Source organism: Saccostrea cucullata, unplaced genomic scaffold (genome assembly GCF_032062105.1).
Source record: "Saccostrea cucullata isolate Sc308-1 unplaced genomic scaffold, CSIRO_AGI_Scuc_v1 ctg15740, whole genome shotgun sequence".
Classification (NCBI taxonomy): domain Eukaryota; kingdom Metazoa; phylum Mollusca; class Bivalvia; order Ostreida; family Ostreidae; genus Saccostrea; species Saccostrea cuccullata.
Window position 1 is genome coordinate 1 of NW_026917901.1, and position 13642 is coordinate 13642.

General features: G+C 31.2%; 1 protein-coding gene across 2 annotated transcripts; it reads left to right on the top strand.

The window, feature by feature from the left end:
* The first annotated feature begins 681 nt into the window (after positions 1-681).
* On the top strand, positions 682-11515 carry LOC134258995 (STARD3 N-terminal-like protein). Of its 2 annotated transcripts, none has more exons than XM_062741617.1 (8): positions 682-771; positions 1462-1565; positions 4494-4653; positions 5208-5291; positions 5428-5505; positions 7729-7782; positions 10791-10923; positions 11374-11515. In XM_062741617.1, exons 1-8 carry the CDS (start codon positions 748-750, stop codon positions 11496-11498), a joined length of 762 nt encoding a protein of 253 aa, XP_062597601.1. In that variant the 5' UTR covers positions 682-747; the 3' UTR covers positions 11499-11515. The 2 variants fall into 2 exon arrangements, with proteins under 2 accessions (XP_062597601.1, XP_062597668.1); XM_062741684.1 differs by lacking the exon at positions 682-771 and adding an exon at positions 862-985.
* The last annotated feature ends 2127 nt before the right edge of the window (positions 11516-13642 follow it).

Here is a 13642-nt window from a genome sequence, read left to right on the forward strand (position 1 = left end):
TGAGCTTAAAATATGATTTAAAAATAGAGTATTTCCGAAAACTTATAGAGAAAGGATCAAAAATCAAGAAAGCCTTAAAGCTTGCTAACAACGAAGTGTAGAACTGTAGATTATTTTTTTTTCTAATTGCCACTATACACGTAAAAGTATGACCGAATGGATGGGGTTCATCGATTGCCTCGAATGACGATTCATTTGTTTTTGCCATTTTACCTTTATAGGATTTTTTGGTGACTATTGTAAGATCAATATTTTATTTGTGCATGGATGACATTATAGAAAAGCAAAATAGGAATTGATGATATATACATGTGTTAGGGTTACAAATGTGTCTCAAAAATGCTTTATAAAAAAAAGAAGGTCTGAGGGTCTTTATTGGGGTGGGGGGTGGGGTCCTGTATTCAAACACCTGTGTTTTCTTTTTCTTTTAATCGAAAAGAAGACAGTCTTCTAAAGTACGTTTTGTTTTACATTTTACAAATACATGATTGTATACTTATGGTTTTATCAAATATAATTCCCTTTATATCTGATAAAAGTTAAGATCCACAAGATTTTTTTTATTTATTTACTTGTCATTTATTTATTGATTTTTATTCATCCAACTTTCTTGCGGATTATATCTCTTAAATCCGAAAGTTCTGAAGTACGACTGACTAATACAAAGAAAAAGTCACATGATCACCGTCAAAGATGGCGCGATGTAACATGTAAACAGAAACTTTGGACTGCCATCTGAACCCGGAGATGCCAATCATGTCAGTTAATGCGGTAGGTGAATGGTGTGGTTAAGTAATTAGGGCGTGCATTATGCAGTGGTTGACCTAATTCTTAAGACACATACTGGTAAGTGTGTCCGTGTGTCTGTTTTAGCTCAGCTGATCGCACACATGATTGTGTCGATGTTAAAAGGAAGTATGATTACTATAAAAATATATATTTGATGATAAGAACACAGATAGTTCCGCTTGAAAATATTTGAAAGGTAAGACTTTATATGATAACCGGCTACAATTATACCCGTATATGACAATCATTTGATTGTGAAATAACCTGATAACTGGATTTATTTATCCAAATATACATCATGTACATGTATACATGCATAATGCTTACATGTTATGAAACAAAAAGAGCAATGATTCCATTTTATGGAATTTATAAATGGGGCCGTGCAATCATATAATTTAACATTATTCCTTTATATTGCAAATTGTGGACAAAAATATTTTATATTGTGATACCTCGATACATTTTTACAGTATCCCCCTCCCCCTCCCAAAAGAAAAAAAAAACAATCCATTTTTGTTCTCGTTTATCTATGGCAGTATGCATAAAGATTCTGACAAAACATGTAACAATATAGTTGCATTTTCAAAATTGATATTTTATGAATTTTCTAAAATAATTAAAATTTATTAACAATTAAATCATATTAATGACATTATTTTTTCCCTTTAGACGTCAGATGACATGGTCAGTGTGAGTGGTGCTCGGGAACAGAAAGCCAGACAAGCAGGGAACGCAATATATGGCAGTGTCCACAACCAAAGCATGACCTCCAGGTAAAATCATTTATAATTACATGTATGTAGTGATTCAGAGTGGGCTACATTGGAAAGTGGCTTACATTACTTCCTTTATCACCAGATCGCATCGAGTGCAACTTAGGAAAAATCAGATATTGCATTTCAAAATGTAATTCGATCATCAAAATTTGTAAAAGGAATGCATTGCTCAATAAATTTTCCCAATAACAAACTGAAAAGGATTATTTTCTTCTAGAAAAAGATTTTTTTTCATTTGTGCCATGATGCTTTTTCTGAAAACTTAAGTTTACATAAATCTCCCTTAGCATTTATTTGAAAGTAAATATCTGCCTTATAATTACCAATACAAGGTCTCTTCCTTAAAGTGTTTTCAGTTTTCTCCTCCACAAAATCTATCTTCTCTTTAGTACCATGATTATATACTGATACAAATTAAGTACTGCAGATCACTAAATTTTCGCAACACCTTATTTTCGCGAGACAATCATTGGATCTTTATAAGCAAGACATAATATTCACGAATTGTTGTTATTCCTCTATATAATCATAAGGAATACTTATATACGCGAGAATTAAATTTTCGCGAGCTCATTGTCTCGCGTAATTACGTGAAAATAAAGTTCTCGCGAATAAAAAGTGATTTACAGTATTAGGGATGTGCGATTTTATCGGTATACCGGTATATCGCGATTTTTTGTTGCGTGATACGTATCATGATACGGAGACCTAAATACCGGTCTTTAGGTACTTACTATAAAGTCCAGAAACTATTCATTTATTCATTAAATCTTTCACATTTCAATTAGAGAAAGTAAAAAAAATGTTCTTAAAGGTGAAAAGAACGGCATCTTAACGTCCAAACATAACTGATTTTTTATACATAAAAATTTCAAGAAAGTAAAATTTTGTTTTTCTCGCATACTTTTTAGAAAAATAATGACTTTTCATATAAAATCATGGTAAAAACTGCATTTAAAAATATCATGATATTATCGTGATATTGTGGGAAAAAATCGTGATATATCGCGATACGAAATTTTTGGCGATACCCATCCCTATACAGTATTTCTATGGAAATAAATTTTCACAAAAAAATAGTGTGATACTAGTGTACATTATATTAAACATATGCCTCAATGACAGAATGTTCTTGACTCAAATGTATGAAGTCTTTTTTTATGTATGCATTTGAAACAAAGAAACTGGAAACAAATTTTAACACACTGCTTGAAGAGGTGCATGTACATGATGTACAGTTTTATATATACTGAAATGAACATCTAGCAAATCAGATAACATGTGGTTAATAGTCAGTAAACTTATACAGGAAGGCACATGCAAGTGCTTTTTTGAGGAGTGATTGACACCTTTGCTCTTTTCAACAATCAGAAATGTACAAATGTCAGGTACCTCAAGGCTTTTATTTGATACATTGAGGAAGTAATGCAATGCTCTGTAAAAAAGTTTCCACATAGGAATTTTATGTATCAGAGCTATACCCTATTATATGTTAATTTGATGATGGTCATTTTTTTGTAATTCAACTTCCTACTGCAAATTTACTCCACAAAATGCAATAGTGGATTGGGCTATCTTGTTTGTAATAAGACATTTAGGGTTACAGCCACAAGTATGAAAAAGAAAGAAATTCCCCCAAAAGGAAATAAGAAGAAATTATATCAATGAAAGGAGTATTTATATGCACTAACATTTTAGAGGCAAAAGCAGGATACCCCCCCCACCACCACCAAACAATCTATAGCAATTCTAATCATAAAACCACTCCAAGGGATGTAAGTACATAAACATGAAATATGCTGTGTCCGCAGACCTTGAGATTCAAGATAGTACACAAATTTGTTCATTCACAAATCAGCAATAGAACTTATGAAGAATTTAATACAATACAAAATTATTTTTGCAAATTACTGTAAATGTATTTCATTTGGCATATACAATATTTGGCGGAAATTGATGAAAAACTTAATCAAGTTAACCTAGATTTGAATTAGTGCTTTCTGAATGGGCTTTATATGAATATATGTAAACAAAACATTTAGCGATGTACTTGATTTAGCAGATGATACTTTCTGCGAAAGACGCTAAATAGAATACACAAAATATTATACCTTTACAGTATTTTGTATGCATTATTCTTGTTCAGTTTCAATTTAAAAGCTGTCTGAAATGGGTAAGATTTTGTAATTCTGCTAATTCTGTTCAGATCAAAGTAGTCTGACTCAGCATGAGAAATGTATGTATTTATAAATTCTGACTATTGGACAGGTGTTTATTTTACACCTTGTATTACATGTAATAAATATTATTACTTATTTGAATATCCTATGTTTATGAACTGTATGCTTACATGATAGATTTAAAAAAAGAACGGTTTGATATGAATTCAGTCTCCTCCAAAATTAGTATACTAAGTATAGCAAGTACTTATGTATAATTGTATACAACTGATATTTAAAGATTATAGCAAAGTTAAACCACAATCTATGTATATCCTTGTTTTGTGACTTTATTGATATGTTAAATATTACACATATTATACATGTACCATGTACCTGTATCACAGGCATTTGTTTCGTATATGGTACACCCCTAACTAGTAGGGGCACCCTGTATACAAAACAAGTGCCTGCATGTGGCCTGTATACAATAAGTTGAACTGCATATAGTACAGTAACTTTAAGATTTAAAGTACTCATTCAGCCAGTGCTGCTTAAAAGTGAATTTATAGGAAGTTTGCTGTCATATAATTTTGAAGTTCATTGTGTCTGACTACATTTTATGTCCTACCTTGCAGGGACAGAGAAAACAATTTCTAAAAAAAAAAAAAAAAAGATTCATGCAATAAAAAAATTGTTGTTATATATTCTGTTGGTTTTGAATAAAAAATGCTGAAAAATAACAATTAAATACTGACTTTTTCAGAGTGGTAGACGATAACGACACTTATGTCTACGGACCCGAGCGAATCTCAACTCACCCCTACTCTCACTGCTCCACCATTTCATCTGTCCGCAGAACCTTCTGTCTCCTGGCTCTCTTTGATCTGTGTTTCTGCTTTATATTATGGGTCATCTATACTCAGGTAAGGGTCAAAGTTCATAGTACCATTACCAATATCATTATGTGATGAATTTATTTTTGTTTTATTGTATCCTATGCATATATACTGTAAACCAACTTCTCGCCATGAATCAGTCCTTAAGGTCTCTATGTCTGTTAACAACAGATAAAAAAGGCTTGATCACGAAAATTAATCGTCGCGAACTAGTTTAACCTCGATAAATCGCGAAATAAAGTTGTCGCGAATAAAAGTTGGTGTACAGTAATGATAAAGTGAATGCAACAATATGTGTAGATGAACATTTTTTTTAGTTGTCCTCTGGTTATATATTGCTCTATAAAATCTTAAGGAATACTATTTTAAGTGAGATTGAAATTTTCGCGAGAACACTTTCTCATGTAATTACACAAAAATAAGTTCTTGCGAATAAAATATTATTTTCAGTACTGTTAAGTATATGTGTACATACAGTATGCTTTATATTTTTTTTTTTATTTGTCAATTTAGAGAGAAAAAAAACTCCATTAAAATAAGAAAATAAAGGAAGTTTCAAAACTACCGTCATTTTTTTTCAGCTTACAGGTTCAGAAACTGTTTGGGAGGCATTTGAACAGCAGGTTGCTAATTATGGATTTAAAACATCACTGTTTGACACAGTTGTAAGTTATTTTATAGCTTTTAGTTATTAAAATATTCCAGAAATTTAAACTACAAGGGAAATTTTTTTTACATATAATATCTTCTTTTAAATACATTCTATATGCAGCCCTTAATTCTTTTCCTTACATATTGTAGATGGTAGCGGCACTTCGATTTGTTTTGATTGAGCTGGGCTACGCATTGTTTAGACTAAATCATTGGTGGCTTATTGCAGTAAGTACCTCAGTATTGCTATTTATACGCCCGTCTTAAGACGGGACGTATTATGTTATAGGCTTCATGTCCGTCTGTCTGTCCGTCTGTCCGTCTGTCCGTCCGTCCGTCTGTTAGCTTTTCTCGTGTCCGGCTCATAACTTGAATACTATAAGGCCTAGAGTTATCAAACTTTGTCAGCTGATACATCTTGGGTAGAAGGTGTGTCGCACACAAAAAGTAGGTCGCTCTGACCTATAATTAAAAAGTTATAGCCAAATATGGAAAAATCCTGTCCGGTCCATAACTAGAAAACTATTAGACTTAGAATCATCAAACTTGGCCACTTCATGCATCTTAGGTAGAGGGTGTGTCGCGACCTATTTCAAGGTCACTGTGACCTTTAATTTAAGTGAAATTTAAAAAAAAAATGTCTTGTTTTCTCTTCATTTACACACTCCAAAAAATGTAAAAGTATTGCACTATTCTTATTAGAAAAATGTTAAATCAAGAAAATACTTATTTTTTTAAGCATATACTTGACAGCAATCTATAACAAATGTAATGTATGTTAAAGAAATTCCACCACTCCCATGAGTTTAATTATCAAGCACTGGTCAAGAAGAATTTTGATAACAGAAAATTGCATGTCAAATTAGAGAAATTAATGAGTTTAGTGTGAGGGAGAGCATCGATGCTATCTATATCCCTTGAGTATTGGGTCAAATGGGTAATCCTGTTGGATTAAAAATAGCTCTTGTTGGCTAGCATAAGTTTTAAAATGAATTTGATGAGAAGTAAATAAAACTAATTTGATTTTGCATAATAAACTATTTTGATATTACATAATATTATGAACTTTAAAAAAATAATTTTATGGGGGTGGGGTGGAATCAGCATGTCCATATGAATTGCATATTAAAACCTGTCTGCCATTAAATCTAACAAAAAAATCATTGAGGTTTTATATGTTTTAAAAATGCTTTATGGTAGATAGTGCAGATCCAATAATCTCTTGGGAGTAATGAGTAGACAAGCATCCAGTTAAAGATTAATTAATGTGTTCAGTGTAGCAAGGCTATAGTTGTCTCAATCATTTCTTCAGAGCATTATCTTAATTAACTGACAGTGCATCCTTTGGGAATTAGACAGAAGAACTGTTGGTCAGTTTATATTTGATGGCCAGCCTTTTATTTTCAAAATTAATTAGGTATAGATTAAGTTGTTAAGACTAATTTGATATTGTTTAATATGATAGGCATTTGGCAAGGTCTAACACAACCAGTATAGAAATCTATGAATGATGCAGTATATGTTATAATTAATGCCTACACCACAGGAGATGGATAAACACATTTTTTAAGGAGTCGAAAAATCATGGAAATCTTAAAATCAAGGTTGACATGATTTTCTTGCACTTTTAATTGTTTAAGATAATTGTAATTTTTTGACGGGCGTATCATGCTGTGGCGTGGCACTTTATTTATACATGTAGTCCACTTATTCTTGTAAGTTCATGTATCTTCAATACTTCATAGTAGCCTACTTGCTTCAAGTATTTTCAGTACTTTAAAGTAGGCTCATTGTTGTAAATATCTTAATTAATTTATAGTAGATTCACTTTTATAAAATTTCATCTGACAGTACTTTATAGTAGGCTTAATACAGCTGGTTTGTTAATAAGTATCTTCATTACTTTATAGAAGACTTATTGTAGGTGCATTGATAGATTATTATTAGTACTTATAATAGTAGATTTGTCCCATAAAACAGAACAGTATTTCCCTAAATTATATTAATAATTTGGATTCCGTGCTCTTTATCACTCACTTTCGTATAGATGAAGTAATGTTTTAACTTCATGAGTGTGTGGAGATAAGAAAAGACAATTTTTTTTAGTGCAGGTGTACCAAGTGTACATGTTAATATACATATATTTGTGTACATTGGTGAAAACTGAAGCTTCTCAGGGAGCTATTAATAATTTTATATGTGTACTTAAAAAGTATTGTTTACCTAATAAAAAAAAGTACTGCAAACAGTGTAGAGCATACCATGTTTAGTTTAATTGATAGTATCTTACTTAGTATGGTATAGACAAAATTTGTACCATTATACAAATAGATAGAAAGTTTAATATCTCTGATGCTACTGTTTACATATGAGATAACTTTTGATCTTTTGTGATGATAAAATCACAAGGTAATTAAATTAAAGATTTCTCACACTATATTTATTTTACAGATATCCACATCATTAACTTGTATATTTTTGATTGCCAAAGTATTTTTATTTGAGGTATGTATATAATTTATTACCCAAAATGATTACATTTATTGCATATTTGATAAAATCAGCAAACATTAAAGAAATAAAATTGAATATTGATGAAGATTTCATTCATGTACATTAATACAATAATTACAAGTATAATTGATAAAAAAAACAAATACAATGAACCTTTTACCACCGCATCCACACATAGTTTTACTTGCAGCAAAACGTATGAAGGTGGCAGAGGATAGTTTCGAATAAAGTACTGGTCAAAAAATAGAAAAAATAGAGAAACCTGAGGTTTGAATGCATATTATAGGTAATTTTATAGCTAGAATATTTTATGGGTGCATTTGGAGGGACTTGGTGGCCTTGTATATTTTATTGAAATATGACACTTTAGTGTCACTACTACTGTATATGGGATATGGACTAGAAATACGAAACTAAGCTCAAAACTCGCTCTACCGGTATTTCACCAGAAAAGCGGGGTGGGTTCACAGGATGAATTGTAGCTTGAAAACGAGGTGGTTGAGCCATTATCTCTTGCTGTTCATTGGTATGTACAAATGTTATTCTGCAATTTGTGTGGTAGCTTAGGTCAGGCGCACGGGCCTGGAAGCAGATGCGGCTGCGGCGAAATAGTGAAAATAGGCTTGATTCACATGAAATTTTGAGATTGTCCCTGCGCCATCTTTAGGGCTCATTCTGTAAGTTGTACATGTTTTATTCCTAAAAGCTTCAAATTTCTCAAGGGACTACTTCATACTGTTATTACATGTAGAGGGAATTTAAAATTTTTCAATGCACATTTTTAAAGCAGCTCAATATTAAGTAAACCGTCAGTCAAACGTTTTGATTGCAAAAAAAACTATCCTCTGCCACCTTCAAGAATGCATCAATTTTTAGAAATGTGAATTTTAGTCTGATTTTCATACAAAAGGGTTTATTTATGTAAGTCAATTTAAAAAAATACTTTGTTTCTGTTATTTAAAATCTGTACAGATAGGTATATTCACTAAAAAGCAAGGGGGGGTACTCTTTTCCAGCATACATTTTTAAAGACTTTGAACCATCAGCATAATAAATCATATAAGATTCAGGCATTTTTTGCCAGAGAATAAATTAATTGTTTGAATTTGATACTTTGGGTATTGTCGCATAATTAAAATCATGTCTTGCTTTAATTAATTAAATCTAATTAAAATTTAAGTGAATTAATTAGTGCAATATCACTGAAATTACATATATTTGCCATTTTTTCAAGCTAATTTACTAAATATAATTATTTTGAAAATAAAAATCAGTCAGCATACCTAAATGTCACTAATCCTAACCATATATAGTACAAAAAAAACTTTTTTAGCTTTATTTTTCCAAATTTAACCTATTCCGTTATTGATATTTTCATGAAATATGCCCCCCCCCCTTTTCAATTTTTAAATTTATCTATATTTAAATGTTACAGAATCTAAATTTTTCAATGGTTTGCTATAACATGACTATTTTTCTTTAAATAATAACAAAACAAAGAGTTTATATTGCATATTTAATGAAGTAATATCAATGAAATGTGCATTTTCATGTAATTACTGAATTCTGCTAGGCTCATATAATCTGCCCACAATTGCCCAGGATGGACAGAATAATCACTTTTAGTATTCAGGAGAATGAAATGTATGTATTTGATTACTCATAACTGTTAAAAGTGAATATCAGACACTTAGAAAGAATTCAGCTAGGACAAACACATTTTTACAGTGCATTTTCATTACACTGAAGAAATGGCTGCAGGGGTAGGGTGTTGAACAGCCATTTCCTGGACACTTTTTCTTTAGCATATGATGCAAGAGGGTTTTTTGCATATCATGATAAATATCTTGAAAGTTGAAAGGGGTTTTAACTTTGCAAAGAAGTTATAGGTATATAAATCCAAGTGAAAATGAGATAAAATGGAATTTCATAGAACATGAAAAATAGGGGAGTATGTGATACATGTGAGTACATTTCACCAAAATGTGCCCTTTATATTTGACTTTTTACATATAAATGTATTTGAAATAGATTAAAATTACCATTTAACACTTTTTTGCTGGTATATTTATCATCTGGAGTTGTAAGAATTGCATTTGTTTTATGTGGAAGAAACAATATGGGGTTAAGGTGGTTGACCGAGAATTGGTGAGGTCTCTTATTTGGCCATAACTTTTTTATTTTTCAATGAATCAAGACATATTTGGTATATTTTTACTCAGAATTGCATGTTCTTTTTGAATTGAGCAAGGTTTATTACTTGCAAGACAAACTTTGAAAGTTAAAGGTGGCAGAGGATAGTTTCGAATAAAGTACCGGTCAAAAAATAGAAAAAATAGAGAAACCTGAGGTTTGAATGCATATTATAGGTAATTTTATAGCTAGAATATTTTATGGGTGCATTTGGAGGGACTTGGTGGCCTTGTATATTTTATTGAAATATGACACTTTAGTGTCACTACTACTGTATATGGGATATGGACTAGAAATACGAAACTAAGCTCAAAACTCGCTCTACCGGTATTTCACCAGAAAAGCGGGGTGGGTTCACAGGATGAATTGTAGCTTGAAAACGAGGTGGTTGAGCCATTATCTCTTGCTGTTCATTGGTATGTACAAATGTTATTCTGCAATTTGTGTGGTAGCTTAGGTCAGGCGCACGGGCCTGGAAGCAGATGCGGCTGCGGCGAAATAGTGAAAATAGGCTTGATTCACATGAAATTTTGAGATTGTCCCTGCGCCATCTTTAGGGCTCATTCTGTAAGTTGTACATGTTTTATTCCTAAAAGCTTCAAATTTCTCAAGGGACTACTTCATACTGTTATTACATGTAGAGGGAATTTAAAATTTTTCAATGCACATTTTTAAAGCAGCTCAATATTAAGTAAACCGTCAGTCAAACGTTTTGATTGCAAAAAAAACTATCCTCTGCCACCTGAAAACTAAAGATGTCATATTAGTTTGTACATAAAATCATTCCATTTGTTGTTATCTTTCAGTTCAGCCATGCTGGTAAACCTGAGAACCCTCTGAGTTATATTCTTTTATTAGCATCATTTATCATTACGTGGATTGAGACATGGTTCCTGGATTTTAAAGTCCTGCCAACAGAGAAAAAGATACTACTTAAAGGTATACTGTAAAAGCAGAAAATTTTGTTTGGGATTATAATCATTATATTTTGTTTATTTTGTTGCTAACAATAATCAATGAAATTAAATCCCACATGAAATGTTCACATAAATATATATTGAATAGGGTTAATTTTGAAATGATGAAATTTAATTCCCACAAAACTGTTTTAGATGACAACAAAAATTGATCCCAATGAAGTGTTTCTACCGTGTATAAAACTGCATTTACTTTACCACAATAATAACACATATATTAGTACAATCATATTTTTTTAACAAAAATTTGTTGTGAAAGTTTGTGAATTTAATATCATTCATTACCATGATCAATAAAAAATATAAAAAATTAATGTACTGAGCATAAAATGAATTGATCCTCAAAATGTTTATGTACACATTTTAATTACAGCATAGTTGCTGTACATTTCTTGATACTTTCTATATTTAGGAACACACGGTCAGCCAAATGAGAGGACAAGTTTACTGCGGAATGCAGAGGAAGGGAATAGTGTGCCAGACGATGACAAAGATACACGATACTACTCACCTGCAGGTACTGAAGCTTGTTTATGATATATCCATGATTCGGTATAAAGTGGGGCCTCTTATACCAAGGGTTGTCCCTAGGACCCGGGAGTTGGGGAATTTGCCCACCTTAAATGATGGAATCCCCCAGTTTTTCTGGTATTCCCCATCAACACCTGTAAGGGGTGGAGCCCCAGACCTCTTTTACTGTTTTAATGCCCCCTGCTTTTTCATTTCTTAGGGACAACCCTGTCTACATTTATGTTCCCATGTGTTTTCTCTGAGTACCTCAGATTTCTTTACAAATATTGAAATAACTTGCTAAAATTTTAAATCTGCAAGTTACTAATATGACCAACTGGTTCAATATATAGGAGTACTAGTAATTTGTTTTAATGTCATGCATTTAATTACTGGTATCTGATAGATCTAGACTAATAAATATATATGTATACATATCCTCATTTGTTCTGTTGTGTGCATTTCTCCAATTAAAATATATGTCATGGAAAGGTTTACATATTCAACATGCACAGTTCTTGTTTTGTACCTTAACATTGTTGAAGTTAAATAGCTTAATCATCCTTATCTAAAGAGATTAAAACTTATGTTTGAATAGTACATGTGTCTTGTTTCCTCAGAATTTAATGTTCTATTTTTCTTTTCATTGTCATACAATATTATCAACTTCTTACTTGGTGTAGATAATCTTAAAAAATGTGAATTTCTTGGGATTGTACATAGAAGAAAAAAGATAATATGAATTCATAGAAATCAATTTGTGTGGGCATCACTTTTTTAAAAAAATCAAAAGTGTATTAATTGCTCTCATTTGACACACCATAGAGAGGGAAAAATAGCTCAATTGTTTTTACATTGCACAAAGAGTTCTTGTACACCAGCATGCTGTGGAGTACAATGTCAAAATTTTATAGGGGTGGGACGATACACAGATCTTGCGATACGATACATATCTCGATATATTGGCACGATACGATATGTATCTCGATATTTTGATAACTTATAAAACTATTTTAAAAAATTAGTATTTTATTTCATTTCTTGTCTTGTCATTAAATCAACATGATAAATTATAAAACTATTCAAAAAATTAGTACTTCATTTCATTTTTTGCCTTGACATTAAATCAACAAATTATTCTATATAAAAATCATGTGTGCTTTGTAATTAATACTTAAAGTTCATCAATATCATTCACTAAAACTTTTCAAAAACAAAAATACATGTACATATTATTATTACCAAATTACTCTTAAGAAGTTGTTTACAAATAGTTGTGTAGTTCAGCAGAGAACACTGACTAAAATTCATTTAAAAACATCGATCACATTTACATTTTTATTAATTGCTGAAAGTCTGTAGCAAAGCTAAGATTACAAAAAAAAAAAAAATACGAGATGGATTAACAATTAATATCAAATGCTTTGGAAACGATGCTTTCTGTGTATAGCACGCATTACATACTGAACTTTTCTTGTCCAATCTTCCGATGCTACTTAAAAGTGAAAACATTTTACCCCTAAACAACGACTTATTAGTTCTAAAGTGTGTTTTCAATAATCAACATCAATGCTATCATCTCTTCGCTTCGGACAAGCCGCCATTTTCCAAGGACGTGTACTTTCATTTTCAATTTTGGATAGGTCGTTCGTGTATCGTTTAGTACCGATATTTGAATGCTTGTATCGTAAACCATATCTTAGAGGAAAATATCGATATGTATCGGTGTATCGGTATATCGTCCCACCCCTAAAATTTTAACACCCCGTCTTTTCTTTATTCACATATTAATCAATCACAAGCATATTTTATTCTTTTAGGACAATTAATGAATTGGTGATAACTTTTAATTAAAAATATTAATTCTGTTAGTAAGCAGCTTTCAATTCTGATAATTCAGCTGACTCTTAACTCACTATGTAAACTAATTTGGGTTCCTAAAAAAGGTAATTATACTTTCATTTTGGTCTTTGAAGTGTTATTATATTTTTTTGCTAGAAAAGATAAAGAATATTATGAATATTTTCTTTCCTATACGAAATCCTTAATTTTTTTATACCTACTTATTGTACAATTGACTTTTTTTTTTTTTCATTTAAAGGCATTGTTATTGTTAAAATTTTGTAAACATGTATGTTACAGTAGAGATGTGTTATCAAGAATTTAATGTA

Bases quoted from the DNA above. Each gene is read 5' to 3' on its own strand.
- LOC134258995 (XM_062741617.1), top strand. From the start codon at position 748: ATGCCAATCATGTCAGTTAATGCG. The intron at 5,292-5,427 runs GTAAGTTATTTT...TACATATTGTAG, and splicing joins CATCACTGTTTGACACAGTT to ATGGTAGCGGCACTTCGATT. The intron at 10,924-11,373 runs GTATACTGTAAA...TTCTATATTTAG, and splicing joins GAAAAAGATACTACTTAAAG to GAACACACGGTCAGCCAAAT.